The sequence below is a fragment of the Canis lupus genome, chromosome X, assembly GCF_011100685.1.
Source record: "Canis lupus familiaris isolate Mischka breed German Shepherd chromosome X, alternate assembly UU_Cfam_GSD_1.0, whole genome shotgun sequence".
Classification (NCBI taxonomy): Eukaryota; Metazoa; Chordata; class Mammalia; order Carnivora; family Canidae; genus Canis; species Canis lupus.
In genome coordinates, this window is record NC_049260.1 from 47,378,036 (window position 1) to 47,397,215 (window position 19,180).

Below are 19,180 nucleotides of genomic sequence, written 5' to 3' on the forward strand. Positions count from 1 at the left end.
ATAAACAGTTCCATGCCAAAAAATTGGATAACCTAGATTAAATAGACAAATATGTAGAAACATAACCTAGCAAGACTGGACCGAGAAGAAATAGAAAATCTCAACATAGCTATAATAGCAAGGAGTTTGAATCATTAATTTAAAAACCACCCTCACAAGAATAACCTTGGACCAGATCAGTTCACTGGAGAATTCTGCTAAACATTTAAAGAAAAATTAAGACCAATTATTCTCAAACTCTTCCAAAAAATTGAACAGAAATGCACACTCCCTATCTCATTCTATGAGACCAGCATTAATCTAATACCAAAGTCTTCCTAATATACTTGAAGACAATTCCCCAGCCAGATCTTGGGTTTATCCATTTCAGAGGTGCTTTATACATAGAAACTGATGCAAGCTGCCACTCCATTATTAAAACCCAGTCCCCAGAGAAGCTTTAAATTCTCCATCTGCAATCTTCTACATGGTCATGTCTATCTTTATTACTACAATCAGGCTTCAATTTTTATTCCACCACATAGAGATTTTCCTCATTTTTTCAAACAGGCCCCTAATGCTTCAACCACTTCAGGATACTGATCATCAATATAGTCAAACACCTCTGCCAGTTCCAACCACAGCAGAGTCCTCCTCCTTATCATTACAGGCAAGTCTTTGGACAGCCCCATCTACATTGAATCCTTCCTGTTACCACAGGCATCCTCTAGTTAGTCCCACCCACACCAAGGTTTCTTCTATTCTTTATTGGAAGGCTCCTAATTATACCCTTCCAAACTAGGGTCTCTTTCTTCTGTATAAGCAGGCATCTGGACAGTTTCCCTCACACAAAAGTTCTCCTCTATTGGCATACCTATACCAGGATTTGTCTCTACCAGGAGCTCTCTATTCATCTCAGTACATACCAGGGCCTTCCTTATTACGTGGAGAGTCCTATGCTTATTCTTGCTGACACCAGGGTCTTATTTTTCCATTAGGAGACCTCTCATCGGGCCTCCCCACAATAATGGTGTTTCTCCTTTTAATATATAGGCAGTCTATGGACAGCCTTCCCCACATAAGGGTCCTCTTTATCATTCAAGTAGGCTGCTGGGTAGAGTGCCTACCGTAGGGTCTGTCTCATTTCTATTGGCAGGCCTTCATTTAGCCCTGCCCACATCATGATGTTTCTCTTTTCCATGGGTCAGTTTGCTCACGTCATATTCTTCATCATACAGGAAGACGCATGGAGAATTCCGCCTTACGAGCATGTGTTTTTTGCATTGATGGATTTTCGTGTTAGTGCCGTCATAGTAAGTACTTCTTTTCACAGTTATGATCGGCTTTGCTACATCAGGGTCCTCCTCCTCACTACAGGTAAGCATTTAGTCACCACTACCCACACTTGAGTCTTCTCACTACGGTCAGCCTTCTGTTTAACCATAGTTTACCGTAACTTTATACAACTTAATTTTTTTCACCAACAATTCTGTATTGCATCCAGTCTTTTTTACAAATAATGTATCCTTTGTGAAAGCTGCATGGTATTCCTTTTGTAACTATGTTTACTTATTTCCATATTCATAAGTATTTTGCTATATTTCGGTGTTCCAAGCAATATTATGAGGAGAACCCTCTTACATGTTTCCTTAAGCACACAAGTATTTTCTAGGATACATACGTAGAAGTAAAAATTGCTGAATCTTAGACTAGTCAGATTGTGACTTTTAATAAACACTGATAAATTGCCCTTTAAAACAGCTGCATCAATTTACACTCCCAGTAGTGAATAAGAGTGTTTCCTCCCTTCTTATCAAAGCTTGATGTTGTTTCTTAATTTTTGCCAAAATGATGGGTGTAAATTGGCATCTCATTATTGATTCATTTTTCTCACATTATAAACACAGTTGAAACTCCCTTATATACTCATCTCTTTTAGAAAATAATTCTGTTTTTTCCCTTTGCATAGTTTTGAACTTTCTCTACACATTTTTGAATCTACATATTTAAAATGACATTGTGTTGCAGCTTTTAAAACTTCATTTAAATGATGGCATAAAGTATATATTCATTTGCACCTTTTTCATTTAAAATTATACTTTTGAAATTAAGCCATATTGACTTCTGTAGCTTTGGTACATTATTCTAATATTAGAATAATCTATTATAATGATCATACCCTAATATATATATTTTTTCAGTCTACTATGGACATTTAGATTGTTACCCAGTTTTCATTTGTTTTACCTTTCAAACAAAAAAGTAGAATTCTCAGGTAGTAAGTTTCAACTATCTTCAAAATTACTAGGTATTGTTAATCTAATGGTTTGTAACATCTTATTTTTGTTTTATTTATTTTTTTTTAATTTTTTTTTTTATTTACGATAGTCACACAGAGAGAGAGAGAGAGAGGCAGAGACACAGGCAGAGGGAGGAGTAGGCTCCATGCACCGGGAGCCCGATGTGGGATTCGATCCCGGGTCTCCAGGATCGCGCCCTGGGCCAAAGACAGGCGCTAAACCGCTGCGCCACCCAGGGATCCCTTATTTTTGTTTTAATTTGCATTTCTCTGATTACTAGTGAAGCTTAACCTTTGTTTATAATGACGTATGTGTATTCATGAGTTTAAAATTTTTTGTAATGTGTTTTGTATTTCCTTTTTTACAAGATTTTATTTATTTATTTGAGAGAGAGCAGAGTGTAAGAGAGAGAGCATTAACAGGGGTGAGGGGCAGAGGGAGAGGAGCAAGCAGACTGACTCCCTGCTGAGCAGGGAGCCTGATGCAGAACTCTATCCCAGAACCTTGAGATCATGTCGGAGGCAAAGGCACTTTACTGACTGAGCCACACAAGCACCCCTGTTGTTTGTATTTCTAAGAAATTCTTCCTCACTCCAAGTACATAAACATACTTATTCACCTGGATTGTCTTTTTTTAAGATTTTGAGTTTTGATTTTCACATTTAGGTTTTTCTTGTTTCATTCAGCTGATGTTTATTGCTCATCTGCTTTAAGCCCTGCACTCTTCTAGGCACTCTTCATTGAAAACATAAACAAACACAGACAACAAAATCTGTCTTTATTGACCTGGGAAGGCAGACAATAAATAAGATAAATAATAGAATTATATAGCATTCTAAGGAATGATAAGTACTAAGGAGAAAAAGACTAGAGAATGATGATGAGGTTTGTTTCTGGATTCTTAAGTTCTTGGGCCTTTTTGTCTTACCTCTTTTAATAACAGTCTTAATTTACTGTAGCTTTACAGTAAGTCTTGGTGACTGGTAAGGCAAACTCCTCACTTTATTTTCCTTATTGTGCCTTAGGTATTCTAGGCCTTTTGCTCCTCCCTTTAATATGAAAATCAACTTGAAAAGTTTTTTTTAAACAATCCTTTGGGGATTTGAGTAGAATGGCAATGAGTTTAAGAGTAAATTGCAGAATATTAAAATTTGTATAATACTGAACCATCCAATATGTAAATATGGTATATCTATCTCTTGATTTTATCTTATGTCTTTTAATAAGATTTATTCATTTTGTTGGTTTTTCTATTTTCATTTGTGGAAAAAAAATCTATGTTTTACCTGTCAACAAAATTGTTCATTTATGGCTATAAATTCCGTCCTAAATACTGCTTTAGTATATTTCACAAGTTTCAGAATATAGTGTTTCTGTTGCTGTTTGGGTTTGAATATGTTGTAATTTTCATTTTGAACTCTTATTTAACCAATGAGATTGTAAGGAGCTATTTTGAAGTTTCTAAGCAATGTTCTACTTTATTATTTTCCTATATTTCATGGTTAATGGCACTGTGGTCAGAGAAAGGGTCTATATGAGATAGATTATTTGAAATTTTTGAAACTTCTTTGTGACCGACTGTGTGGTGAATTTCTTAAATTCTTGACATGAATGTATATTTTCTATTTTTTGGGTGAAGAGTCATATCTCTCTATATAGACTTATCTTCTATGCTTTTATTTTTCAAAGCTTTTGTCATTATTTTTCTTCCTCATCTATTTATGATGGAGGGTAGTATAATTCTCTGTCTTGCTTGTGTATTTATGTGTTTCCTTGTGATTCTGTCAGTTTTTGCTCCATTTGTTGTGCTAACACATTGTGACATGCATCCAAGTCAATGTGCATTGTTTCTTTTATGATTATGGAGTATTTCTATTATTGATGCTTTCTATTCCTTTAATTCTGTTTTCCCTAATATTAATTTTGCCAGACCAACTTTGTTATTTTTGCATTATATATTTGGTTATGCTTTAATATTTTCATGTGGTTTTGTTTTAGGTATAGTTCTTATAAATAGTATATAACTGGATTACAAAAGAAAACTATTATGACAATCTTTGTTAGGTGGGGTCAATTTGTTTAAAATTATTAAGCTTATTGTTATATTTTAACTCATTTCTACTCTTTTTTGTTTGTCTTTGGTTAACATCAGCTTTCTGGCTTTGTCACATTGTTATGCTGATTTGAATGCTATATATTATATTTATATTCTTACTGTTTGTCCTTAAATATTTTAGATATATACATATATCTATAAAATGTTCTAAGAAAGTCTGCAGTCATTCAGTATTTCTGTCCTCTTAACTGGAGCAAAGCTTTAGTATGCTTGAACTACCCACTGTACCTCTTCTTTTTTTTATATAGAATTTTAGTTTTCCTTTTGAAATACAAAAATCAGTTATAATATTACAGTCATATTAAGCCGTTTATCAGTTGCTTTGATCATCATTGGTTCCCTTTTATTCCCTATATTTTTCCTCTGGCTTCACTTCCCTTATTGCTAAAATACATGGCTTATATGTGTTTGTAATGACATGATGTAGGTGAATAACTGACTAAAGACTGAAAATGTCTTTATTTTGCCCTCATACTTGATTAGTTGGGTACAAAGATCCAGATTGACAGTTTTACTTCAGTGTGTGTAAATATTTCTAGCATCCATTATTGCCTGCTTCCAATCTAGTTGACCTTCCTTTAGAAGGAAGCTTTTTAATAGTAGCTCTTAAGATTATTGCTTTATTATTTTTATTACTATTTTTATTTATTTGAGAGAGAGAGAAAACTCAAGAAGGAGAGGGACAAACAGACTCCCTGCTGAGCAGGAAGCCCTATGTGGGGCTCCATCCCAGGACCCTGGAATCATGACCTGAGCCGAAGGAGGACACTTAATTGACTGAGTCACCCAGATGCGCCAATCACTACTACTACTACTACTACTACTACTACTACTACTACTACTACCACCATTATTATATAGTTCTTTTTACATAAAGTACAAGTACAGGCACAAGTAATTTATGATGTAGAAGACAGAAAGTAGTTGCAAGGGTAAGTAAAGATGGACTGGAAAGGGAATGAGAAGACCCTCTTGGTGATAGAAATGTTCCACATCTTATTTTGGATGGTGGTTACATGGCTGTATACAATTGTCAAAATTCATCAAATTGAATATGTATTTTCTATGCATTTCAATGTATGTAAATTATTTCTTAATTTAAAAAAACCTTTGATAATGCTTTAGAACCTTCTGGTAAACTTCCTGGAAGGAGCTCTCAGCACCCTTTGAGGCAGAGCTGACCGCTCAACCATCTCACTGTATGTCACAATGAATAGTTAGGATTACTTCAAAAGAATGAAACATCATATTAATCTACATCTCCAAATTTTCCATCTAGATTTGACTCTATTTGGGCTATACTCTCCATTGTCATTGTTACTTTGTAAGTGAACCAGGGGTTCTATGTCTTCCCTCTGGCTTTACCAATTAAAGTCTTAGCTTCAGTAGTTAACCTGCTTCCAACACAGCATGTTTGAGCATCAATATCTATGACTTTCTCACTGCTGCAGGGTAGTGGGAATTAATTCTCTTTTTTATAGCTAGGCACACACACTTCTGAAGTCTAGCTATGTAACAAAGCTTGATCATCTCAGTGGCATATAGTTTCTTTTTCATCTCTACCAGTTCTTTTTTTTAAGATTTTATTTATTCATGAGAGACACACAGAGAGAGGCAGAGACACAGGCAGAGGGAGAAACAGGCTCCCTGTGAGGAGCCCTATGGGGAACTTGATCACCGGACCCTGGGATCACACCCTGAGTCGAAGGCAGATGCTCAACCACTGAGCCACCCAGGTGTCCCTTAACTCTACCAGTTTTTTTCATTGTGTGTGTGTGTGTGTGTGTGTGTGTGTGTGTGTGTGTATAATTTTTTAGAGAGAGAGTGAGAGAGAGAGCACGCGCATATTTGATGGGGGACATGGCAGGGAGGGGCAAAGGAGACAGAAGGAGAGAATCTTAAGCATATTCCACACCTAGCTCAGAGCCCCACTCAGGGCTCCATTTCATGACCCTGAGATCATGATCTGAGCTGAAATCAAGAGTCGATACTCAACCAACTGAGCCAACCAGGTGCCCCTCATTATCTACATTTTTTAATATGTTAACTCTTTATCTGTTTGAGTGTCCTAAACATTTTATTTTCCAGGTAATTCCATAATATTATTACTGTCTGGAGTGGATTAATCGTTTGGTTGTTAATTGTTCTTGTTATTAAATTTCTTCATGTATTTTAAGATTTTAGTTTTCAGCTTAATTTAAATGAAAGATTTCTGTTCCCTGCATCTCAACTACCTCTCTTCATGAGCCTAAGCTTACCCATCCCTATCAAGAAGTTTTTGAGTTGTTTCCTCCCAGTACTCTAGGCCTCGATTTATTATTAGATCTCAGAATGGCAATTTTGAGTTACTACTGTGTGACATTACCGAGGATACCACAAATCCAAGGAGATTCAATAGAACCATTTACCATAGATAGTGAATAGTGTGACCTGGCATCTGGTTGCAAGATTTTATGTGATATTCTTCTTTCTCTGACCTGCAGCTTGCCAGGGTTTGGCAGCTATGTTTTTCAGCTTCCTTTTACAAGCAGAGGTAGCCCTGCCCTAGTCCTTGACTTTTTTCTTTAAGATTTTTAAAAATATTTTATTTATTTATTCATGAGATACACACAGCGAGAGGCAGAGACAGAGCTAGAGGGAGAAGCAGGCTCCCTGTGGGGAGCCTGATGTGGGACTTGATCCCACGACCCCAGCATCATGACCCGAGCTAAAGGTGGACACTCGACCACTGAGCCACCCAGGTGTCCCCCTGGTCCTTGACTTTAGGTCTTGTTTCCTCCAGAAAAACCAAATGCTTGACTTCCATTTCCCAATTGATAATCCAAAGTCCAACAAACCAGTGGCTTCAGTTCAACTCATTATTTTGTATTTCTGGTCTAATGAGATATTTTTCTTATGTTTGATCTTGACTATCTTTTATGGTCTGTCTCTCTATGTAATTTTATTCATTATTTCTTATATGTTTGGAGCAAAGAGAAGAGGGTTACCAAAGTTTATGAAACCATTGTGCTGTATTGACCTGGCTATAATATATGTTTAAAAAATATACATATGCTGGTGTGACTTGTCCTTTTCAGAATAACAGAAAACAGCTGAGATTGTGTAAAACATCCTGACCCTAATCTCTCTGTAGTCTGTATGTTTTTGACAAGTCACTTAATCCTTATTGTAGAAGAACAGCTTCTTTGCATTAATCTGTGTGAAACTCATCAGAGGATGTAACTGTCTTGACAAGGCTTTCATTTTTTTTTATGTTTTATTTTGTCTTGTAGAAAGTTCTCTTCCCCTTCCCAGGCACCTGAGGTTGAACCCTTGGAAAGAAAAACAAGCAGTAAGTGAAAATAAACAAGAGGTTATTGACTTTCAAAGTGTCTCATAATACTTTGGAAAAATAGCATTCCAGGCAGCCTCAGTGGCTCAGCGGTTTAGCGTCTGCCTTCAGCCCAGGGCGTGATCCTGGAGTCCTGGGATTGAGTCCAGTGTCGGGCTCCCCGCATGAAGCCTGCTTCTCCCTCTGCCTGTGTCTCTGCCTCTCTCTCCATGTCTCTCATGAATGAATAAATAAATAATTTTTAAAGTATTCCAAATAAAGATGTGCTTTGCTCCCACAAGTTCAGAACTCTCAAAACTTTGAAATAAAGACTTAAAGTTTTGTTAGATTGAGGTATTTTGAGCTCAGATTGCAGCTCCCCAACTAGGAGTTAGAACCCAATCTCATGATTGCCGAATTAAGTAAGCATTCCATGAATAGTCATTCAACTAAATTCTATTTGTTTTCCAATATGATTTCTGTTTTATATATTCATGTTTAGAAGACATGTTCCCCTTAAAAATAATAACATAAATAAAAGCATGTATTTATGGAACTTCTTATGTATCAAATATTAAAACTAGATCTTCATATTACATTATACATTCATTAATGACATACATTGCTTTATTTTATATTCTCAATAACTTGTTCAGGTAGAGTTTCTTTTTATTTATTTTTTAAGATTTTATTTATTTATGATAGACATAGAGAGAGAGAGGCAGAGACACAGGCAGAGGGAGAAGCAGACTCCATGCCGGGAGCCCAACGTGGGACTCGATCCAGGATAGTGCCCTGGGCCAAAGGCAGGCACTAAACCACTGAGCCACCCAGGGATCTCCAGGTAGAGTTTTTTTATTATCTCATTTTATACATGAAGAGACTGAAGTAAAGTGTAGCAAAGATAAATTGGTAGGTCAAATGGCAATGATTTATTTCAATAGACTCCTACAATTTGCCATTTGAACAAGCCCAGCTACTTTAAACTTAAAAATGCCCAAAATTGACCTGTTGATATTGGTTCATGTGAGAAAAGTGAGAAAGTCTTCAACAGTGAGAAGGAGCTTGAAAAGTCAATCTGATTGCTGGAAAGAGAAACTAATGAAAATAGTGTTAAAATAGTAAAATCTTTCATGTTTCTTTAGCATTCAGTGCGTTTTGTGTATGAAGAGAAATACTTGCTACTACTTGTGTTTTGTTTACTGCTCGATTTTATTAAATTCAAATAGCTAATCATAACTTTTTAAAATATTTTATTTATTCATGAGTAACACACAGAGAGGGGCAGAGACATAGGCAGAGGGGGAAGCTGCAGGGAGCCCCTGCAGGGAGCTCCCTTGCAGGGAGCCTGACGCAGGACTCCATTCCAGGATTCCAGGATTATTATTTTTTTATAATAAATTTATTTTTTATTGGTGTTCAATTTACCAACATACAGAATAACACCCAGTGCTCATCCCGTCAAGTGCCCCCTCAGTACCCGTCACACATTCACCCCCACCGCCCACCCTCCTCCCATTCCACCACCCCTAGTTCGTTTCCCAGAGTTAGGAGTCTTTATGTTCTGTCTCCCTTTCTGATATTTCCCACACATTTCTTCCCCCTTCCCTTATATTCCCTTTCACTATTATTTATATTCCCCAAATGAATGAGAACATATAATGTTTGTCCTTCTCCGATTGACTTACTTCACTCAGCATAATACCCTCCAGTTCCATCCACGTTGAAGCAAATGGTGGGTATTTGTCGTTTCTAATGGCTGAGTAATATTCCATTGTATACATAAACCACATCTCCTTTATCCATTCATCTTTCGATGGACACCGAGGCTCCTTCCACAGTTTGGCTATTGTGGACATTGCTGCTATAAACATCGGGGTGCAGGTGTCTCGGCATTTCACTGCATCTGAATCTTTGGGGTAAATCCCCAACAGTGCAATTGCTGGGTCGTAGGGAAGGTCTATTTTTAACTCTTTGAGGAACCTCCACACAGTTTTCCAGAGTGGCTGCACCAGTTCACATTCCCACCAACAGTGAAAGAGTGTTCCCTTTTCTCTGCACCCTCTCCAACATTTGTGGTTTCCTGCCTTGTTAATTTTCCCCATTCTCACTGGTGTGAGGTGGTATCTCATTGTGGTTTTGATTTGTATTTCCCTGATGGCAAGTGATGCAGAGCATTTTCTCATGTGCATGTTGGCCATGTCTATGTCTTCCTCTGTGAGATTTCTCTTCATGTCTTTTGCCCATTTCATGATTGGATTGTTTGTGTCTTTGCTGTGGAGTTTAATAAGTTCTTTATAGATCTTTGAAACTAGCCCTTTATCTGATAGGTCACTTGCAAATATCTTCTCCCATTCTGTAGGTTGTCTTTTAGTTTTGTTGACTGTGTCCTTTGCTGTGCAAAAGCTTCTTATCTTGATGAAATCCCAATAGTTCATTTTTGCTTTTGTTTCTTTTGCCTTCGTGGATGTATCTTGCAAGAAGTTACTGTGGCCGAGTTCAAAAAGGGTGTTGCCTGTGTTTTCCTCTAGGATTTTGATGGAATCTTGTCTCACATTTAGATCTTTCATCCATTTTGAATTTATCTTTGTGTATGGTGAAAGAGAGTGGTCTAGATTCATTCTTCTGAATGTGGATGTCCAATTTCCCAGCACCATTTATTGAAGAGACTGTCTTTCTTCCAATGGATAGTCTTTCCTCCTTTATCGAATATTAGTTGACCATAAAGTTGAGGGTCCACTTCTGGGTTCTCTGTTCTGTTCCATTGATCTAAGTGTCTGTTTTTGTGCCCGTACCACACTGTCTTGTTGACCACAGCTTTGTAGTACAACCTGAAATCTGGCATTGTGATGCCCCCAGATATGGTTTTCTTTTTAAAAATTCCCCTGGCTATGTGGGGTCTTTTCTGATTCCACACAAATCTAAAATAATTTGATCCAACTCTCTGAAGAAAGTCCATGGTATTTTGCTAGGGATTTCATTAAACGTGTAAATTGCCCTGGGTAACATTGACATTTTCACAATATTAATTCTGCCAATCCATGAGCATGGAATATTTTTCCATCTCTTTGTGTCTTCCTCTATTTCTTTCAAAAGTTTTCTATAGTTTTTAGGGTTTAGATCCTTTACTTTTAAAATTGATTTTATTGATAATCTGAATATTCCTTATCAATTGAAGAATTAAATTTCCTAAAAGTTTTAAACTGTAATTGAAAATTTAACATGAATTTTTTGTAAACACTTCAGTCAGCGTGAATAGCATTTGAAACCTACACAAATGCAATGATTACAGATATATTCATGGTCTTACATTTAAGCCTATTCTAAAATATGAATACCAGGGTTTATTTATTCTTTATTTCTACCCTTACATTTTTCCTTTTTAAGGTGTTACACTTCTCTTGATATATTACTACAATTTCAGTAATTTTATTATTTTTACATTTTCTTAGGATCTAAATAATCTCACTCAATTGAGAGGAAACGAGAAATATCATCTTGGAAAAGCTGAGGTAACAGAGTATGGGTCATCAATAATTGGTTCTTTGGGGTCTTGTAGGACATAGTTCAATCTTAACTATGAGACATTGGCTAAAATCCTTTTAATAATAATGTTTTGTTTGTTATTTCATGTCATTTCTGGTTATCTGTCATGGAGTGTTAATTTTTTGTTTAACTTGTCTTTAACAAGAATAAACATTTCTTAATTTTTGCGTGTTGGTAGTACCTATTATCCCGTATTTTTGCTATACTTACTAGTTTGTTAGTACTATTAAAGTTTATTGTTTATTTGTATTTTATTATAATTAGTAGGACTTTCTAAATAATTCATTTCCTAGAAGATTAGACATTGAGTCTTCCTAGGTAGTTCTCTTCTTTTCACTATAATTTTAGCCATCCTGCAAAAGCTTGTTGGACCTATTTCTGCCTGATTATTATTATGTTTGACCATTCGTGCTACTCTGTTTTACTAGATATATATGGATGATGGTCTATGTGTGAATTAGGAAAAAAGTTGGCCTCTTTAAGAAAATGTGAGTTGTGGCCACAAGGCAACTGGATGGCTCCTGTTTATGAATTAGAAAGAAGCACTTCCTATGGATTAATATATCCCCAGCATCAGTTTGTATGGTTTGGAAACAGCTCAGACAGCTTACAACTATATGCAGTACCCATTGGTGTGGTACCTCTTTTCTGGAAACACATATAGTTTACTCATTGTTTCTCATGCATTCTTTCCTGCTTACCCTCCAATAGAAATAAATACATTATCTATACTTTATAAACATTGACTTAAAATGAAAAAACCCATAAAAATAAATTTATAAAAATAAAGAATTAAAATTAAAATTAAAAAAATAAAATTTAAAAAAAGAAAAAAATGCCCATGAACATTTGAGAGTTTCCTATATAAAAACAGGAAAATTTCAATATCCTATGGCATTTGCTCTTTTTTGGTTGTAATTACATTTTAAAAGAATTTGAGATACTATTGTGTACTCATGGCCCTTTACAGATTAAATCAGTTTCAATTAATCATAATATATGTGTCAAAAAGTCACAGTTTGGTAGCAAGAGCCCCTGAAAGTTGACTTTGCATCCTGTTAATACTGGCACTGACATTCTTGAAACCTTTTTTGTTTGTAAAAAAAGGATTTATTTATTAGATGTATCTGATTTTTTTTCTTTCCCAAAACATGTATCAACTACTCTCCTTGTAAGTTCTTTTAGTAGAGACCAAAGTCTGGGCACAGAAATGCTTTTGGAAATTGATGGCATGCAAAAGTGTTACTTCTGTTGCTGCTGCTGTTGGGCCATTATTGTGTATGTCTGTGTGTAAAAGAGAGAACAAACATAAACATACACGGGAAAATATATTTCTTTTTTTAAGATTTTATTTATTTATTCATGAGATACACAGAGAAAGGCAGAGACATTGGCAAAGGGAGAAGCAGGCTCCCTGCAGCGAGGCAGATGCTCAACCACCAAGCCACCCAGGTGCCCCTGGAAAATACATTTCTAGGGTTATTATGTCTCTCCACTTTTTCCAACTGATTATGTTGTTGTACCTGTCTTGCTTATTAATTGATTTCATCAATCACTAACACTTTTACCTATATTAACACTTGGAATGGATGGGAGCCTGAAAGTCAGGATACTCACCCACAAATATGAGTTTAAATATTTTTCCTAAGCAAATGCAAAAGTCTCCAGCCTCCTTTTTTAAAGCACACTTAAGAAACAAGTTACCAAGCATTTGGTTGCCACGTGATAGCCTGTTCCCCATGTCTCTACTCTTAGGTTACATATTTTTAAATCTTAGGTCAAGCAACTCCTATGGGGGAACACTTCTAATTTCTATTATTTGGGTTAGGTTTTCCTTCTCTATTCTGTCCTAGTATAGTGTCTAGCACTCATTATACTGTACTATAATTTTTTCTTTACTTGTCTGTCTTCCTCTGTTAAGCTATGGTATTCTCTCGAGTTGTGTCTTACTGATCTGCCAGACCTATTACATATGCTTGAAACACAGTAGATGACCAATACCTATATAGTAAATGCTTTAATGAGGTGCAAAGAAATAAAATACACAATGATAGCCTGGTTTTACTAGCCAGTCTCTAAAGATTGGATTGTGTTCCTTGGTGAAAATAAAAGAGAAATTTTGTAACACCAGAGTTCCCATTTATGGGATAAAGGACTACTGAGAACCAAAATGATACCAGACTCTCTGGAATCGTCATAATAAGCTGATTATTTCAGGCTAGTCCTATGCTTTACTCAGGTCAGTGCTCCACTGGGAAAGGGCATCCATTAATCCTCTCCCTATGGAAAGGTAGAAGCAACATTTTTATTAGAAAAGGTTTCTTGAGTCTTAAAAGATGAGTAGAATTTAGCCAAACCAAGGCAAATGAGAGTAGGTCATCCAGGTAGAAGTGCCAACCTGAGCAAGAAAACAGACAAATGATGGGAGCAGAGTGTGAAAATCCCAGAAATTCAGTGTTTCTAGGATGTGAAGTATGGAGCAAGGATGCTGAAGTGATAAATTAGTTTGGAAAGGTAAAAGGAAGTAGTATTCTGGAGGGCCTTTTATGCTGCATTAAGTCATATTCTATTTTGTAGTAGAGAAACAGAAGAGGGACGCCTGGGTAGCTCAGTGGTTGAGCCTCTGCCTTCAGCTAAGGGCATGATCAAGGAGACCTGGGATCAAGTCCCACATCGGGCTCCCTGCGTGGAGCCTGCTTCTCCCTCTGCCTGTGTCTCTGCCTTTCTCTGTGTGTGTGTGTCTCTCATGAATAAAAAAAAAGAAACAGAAGAGATCAGAATAGTGAACAAAAACGTGCTCTGCAGACAAGCTGCCTAGATTTGAACTCAGTTCTGCTTTCTACTCACTGTGTGACCTAGGGTTTTTGTTCCTTATATTTCCTTTGTAAAGGGAGAATAATAAGAGTACCTATTTCATAGTGTTGTTTTGAGTATTAGTGAGTTATATTATATATAGTGCTTAGAACATTTAGTAAGTATTAAGTTGATGGTGTTGTTTTCTAAAATATTTTACTTATTTATTCATGAGAGACACAGAAAGAGAGAGAGAGAGAGGCAGAGACATAAGCAGAGGGAGAAGCAGACTCCTCGCAGGGAGCCCAATGTGGGACTTGATCCTAGGACTCTGGGACCATGCCCTGAGCCAAAGGCAGATACTCAACCACTGAGCCATCCAGGTGTCCCAGTTGATTGTGTTATTATTAAACTTTACATATATACATACATGTGTGTGTATATATGCACATATATATTAGACATATATATATTATATATATTTACCATATATATATATATATATATATATAATATATATATAGTAAAACATCACTCTGGCAGAATGGAGGATTCTTTTGAATAGAATAGGACAAGAGAGTGGGAAAACAATAGGGGAATTAGTATGTCCCTCCAGTAGGTTTTGTTGACATTTGTTGGATATTTTTGAGGTATATTCTTGTGTTATGGTTTTAACAAAATCACATACTTTATAGGTGGATTTTGTGCAGACTCAAGTGATATCTTTCTATTTTCCATTTTCCTAAGAACGGCTTTGGGATTAACTTACTGGAGAGCCAAACTCTGGAGTTTTTAGAACTTGCACATCATAGCTTTTTTGGTCCTACTGTCTTCACAGTATAATTCAAACCTCAGTTCCTGAGAAGGTGACCTGGAGAGAGTGAGGCCAGCTGTTTTCAGAGTAGGGTTGAAAATAACAGCACGATTGAGTTCTAGCATGGAACTGAGACTAATGGTGATTATCTTCTAATGGTTAACCACTTTACTCTAAAATATGGGTTACATATATTGCTGCCTCATTTGTAAAGTATGTTGAATGTGATCAAGAAGCAGTAGGTATAATGAAAGGATTAGAAAACTTGGACTGTGGATCTAGCTATATTACTTAGATATGTAGTCTTAAATATCCTGTAGATCTCAGTTTCCTTGTCTGTAACATGGGGTTAATGATACCCTCTATATTATCTTGCAGGGCTGTCATGAGAATCAATTGAGATCATCTATGTGAAAGCTCTTGGCAAAAGGCACTTAAAAGTGGAATGATTTTTTAAATCATTTAAGAACAACTCAGAAATATAATATGATCTGTACACCTGTTTGTTCCCTAATTAAATGAACCTAGAAAGAGTTGAAAGATATGCCCATCAACTTGTTATGCAAATCACCTTAGTTAGCACATAATTCAAAACATGTAGATCCTTGTGCAGGGACTCCCTGCTTCCAACAGAAGTTCGGGAATTCTACTTTGAACTTTTTTTCCTACTAAAAAGCTTGTTTTAGTTACTTTTCTGCTTTGAGTTCTGTTGTAGAACACTGAGACTTCTCCAAGTTCGACCACCAATCAATGACGTATCCATACACCTTTTTCTAGTACTTCTAACAGGCCTCCTGATAAGGTCCCCAGATGAGATATAAGGCATCAAAAACAGTGCCCCAACAACGGCTTTGAAAAGTACCTCAGAGATTTCTGTCCCTTTAGAAATCTCTCTCTACCTACCTCTCTACTAAAGATGGACATAAAACTAAAAAATCCCGATTTCTGGTACAGTCTCCATGGCCAGGTCCCAGGGCTGCTGGACTGGGACATGGGGAATGAATTGTTCTTGCCCTCCACCACAGACCAATGCCACTTAACTGAGCAGAACCTTGCCCAATATAGACTCCGAGTAATGGAGCCCCCAAAGGTGCCTCAAGAGAGGAGAACCAGTCCAGACAAAGATGGTCCTGACTCTAAACCTAACCTGTGGATGTGGGTAAATCCCAACATCATGTGCCCCCTTGGCAGCCAGGAGACCCTAAATCCCAGTAAAGAAAAGGATCTGACAAGCATGCTTCCTTACCCTCAGCCACTCCCAAAGAATGAGTCTAACTGCTCAAAGGCCACAGTGATGGAATCCCTGACAGCTTCCTCCAGCAAGAAATCTTCCCCACAGAAGCGGTTCATCTATCCTCCCAGTGACTGGGAGCTCACAAAAGAAGAAACCGAGGAACAAGAGAACAACTGCTCTGTGTCCCTCCAATCCCCTAACAAAAGGGAGTGCTTCCAGAACCAGAAGCTATGGCAAGGCAACAGCCAGGAGAGGAAGTCCTGGCCCCGGCCTCCACTCAATTACAGTCACCTAATTGCCCTGGCATTAAGAAACAGCCCACCCTGTGGCCTCAATGTGCAAGAGATCTACAATTTCACCCGACAGCATTTCCCCTTTTTTTGGACAGCTCCAAATGGCTGGAAAAACACCATCCGCCACAATCTCTGTTTCCTGGGCAGCTTTGAGAAGGCACCAGTCAATCTTCAGAATGGGACCCATGTAAAGCCACGGTCTGGCCTCTGGAGGCTTACTGAAGAGGGACACCGGCGCTTTCAGGAGGAGACTCGTGCCTTAGCCTCTGCTCGGAGGGAGAGCATCCAACAGTGTATGAGCCAACCAGATGTGATGACTTCCCTCTTTGGCCTTTGAAGTGCCATTTCTCCCTTTTTGGAACATTGCCCTCCTTACTGGGCCCACCTTTGCCCGGATTGGCCTTCATTAATCCCTCAGCCTACCCTGCCTGGTAGGTGACAAGACTACATTTAGCTACAGCTACAAGAATAGTATTAAATAAACTGAGAGGTTGATACAGAGGAGGTAGAGCTTAAATCCAGGTAGAGAATCGTGGAAAGTTGCATGAGAACAGTGGTATTTGTTATGCATTTTAAGCAGAGGCAAGAAATCTTAGTAATAATAGCATGGAAGTTAAGGAGAGAGGACATATTTTACAAGTAAAGGAATTCTGTGTACTGGAGTGTATACTCACATATGAAAGCAAATGGTGGAGTACAAAACATAAAATGCAAGACTGAACCAGGCCTTGAAGAGCCTCAAATGCCATGTGAAGGTATATATGCATAAAGAACTAGGCATGATGTTTGAAGCCTGGAGGTTCAAGTATCTCCCTTCCACCATTCATCAGATATATCTCTTTTTTTAATGACCAATGTTACCCCTTAGGTCTTCACTTTTCTTTTTCTGATCCTGGACTTCTCAGCCTTGTTCAGTTGCCAACCAATTCCAGTACTGACAAATAATTCCAAGCAGTTACTTGTAGTTTGTATATTGAAAGCCCTTGAATTAAGTTTGTATCAACCCCAAGCTTTCTGATGACAAATCTTTGCTTTCCATGCTCTCATTTATCAAAACTTTATTGAGGAAATGCCAATGTGCATAAGGTCAATCTTAGGTGCTAAAGATAAAAAGTCAATAGTTTAGTTGGAGACAGACATATAACTGCATATTTGTAATAACAAATGTAATGAAACATATATGTAATGTTGCCATGGAAAAGGGGAGACATTTTTCCTGGGAAAGGCATTGAAAAGAAAATACCTTTTGAGTTAGTTTTGAAGAATAAATAGGGATTTGCTAGGCACGTAACTGAAGAAAGGAGATTACAGAGGTAACTGTATAAACAAAGTAATTGCAGTGGTTGGAGGAGTGGTAGGAATTTCAGTGCAGTTTAGCTATATTAGGGCCAAGAGTGGCAAGAAATGTAGGCAAAAGGCTTTTCTAATACTACTTAGGTGTTTGGATCTTATCCTGTGGTCTATTGTGAACCAAAAGGTATCAGTGGTGTTTTACTAAAAAATAAAAACAAGCAACAATGAACATTTAAGCATTTGGTTTTCTAATTTCAAAATTCTCTTAACACTTTCTATACAAATAAACTTTATTTTATTAGATTTAATCATACTTTTGTGCCTTTCATGTTAACATATTAAGATATATCCAGAATAAAATAGATTATTAGGGATATATTTAATTGCAAAGGCTTCAATAATGGGGGTAAAAATACCTTACAAAACGCAAAAGCTATGAACTCAATATATTGTAAATCAATTGAAAAGTTTACATTTTTGGTTATTGTATATTACACCATGTACAAAACTGTATATTTAAGTTGAATTCTGAAAGGAGCATTCAAAGAATATTATTCAAAAAAGTAATTGTAGATACTACTTCTGTACCAAAGGGAAACAAAGTTGACATCATACCTTGGAGTTAATAAAATATTCTGGCTATAAGCCCTCAGTGTTTGGTTTTCACTTTTTTCACAAATAACACTTTAAGCAAAAGAGCATGTTGTGAAATCCAGAAGACTTTTTATCACAAACTACATGTTCTAGTGTATACAGTAAACTTATTCTGCAAATTTTTCACAGTTCAGACTTTCTATTTTTGTTTTTATTTAAATTCCAGTTAGTGAACATACAGTTTAATATTAGTTTCAGCTGTACGATATACTGATTCAACATTTTCATGCATCATCCAGTGCTCATAACAAGTGCACACCTTAATCCCCATTACCTGTTTAACCCATCCCCCCCATCCACCTCCCCTCTGGTAACCACTAGTATGTTCTGTATAGCTAAGAGTATGTTTCTTGGTTTTTCTCTTTTTTCCCCTTTGCTCATTTGTTTTGTTTCTAAAATTCCACAAACTAGTGAGAGCATATGGTATTTGGCTTTCTCTGACTGACATTTTATCACAATACTCTCTAGCTCCATTCATGTCCTGTCAAATGGCAAGATTTCATTCTTTTCTATGACTGAATAATATTCCATTGTATATATATATATATATACCATCTCTTCACTATCCATTCAACAGTCAATGGACATGAGTTATTTCTGTAAATTGGCTATTGTAAATAAGGCATCTATAAATACCAGGGTACATGTAATCTTTTGAATTAGTATTTTTGTATCATCTGGGTAAATAGTAATGAAATTGCTTGATTGTAGGGTAGTTCTATTTTTAACATTTTGAGGGCCCTCCATAATGTTTTGCAGAGTGGGTGCACCAGTTTGCGTTCCCTCCAACACTGGAAGAGAGTTGCCCTTTCTCCACATCCTCACCAGTATCTGTTGTTTTCTGTGTT

At 36.9% G+C, this 19,180-nt stretch overlaps 1 protein-coding gene across 1 annotated transcript; it reads left to right on the plus strand.

Annotated features, from left to right (window-relative positions):
* The first annotated feature begins 1,222 nt into the window (after nt 1–1,222).
* On the plus strand, nt 1,223–18,270 carry FOXR2 (forkhead box R2). The gene is made up of 4 exons (XM_038586512.1): nt 1,223–1,356; nt 7,668–7,726; nt 11,158–11,217; nt 15,237–18,270. The coding sequence occupies exon 4, from the start codon at nt 15,775–15,777 to the stop codon at nt 16,720–16,722; it is 948 nt and encodes a 315-aa protein (XP_038442440.1). The 5' UTR covers nt 1,223–1,356; nt 7,668–7,726; nt 11,158–11,217; nt 15,237–15,774; the 3' UTR covers nt 16,723–18,270.
* The last annotated feature ends 910 nt before the right edge of the window (nt 18,271–19,180 follow it).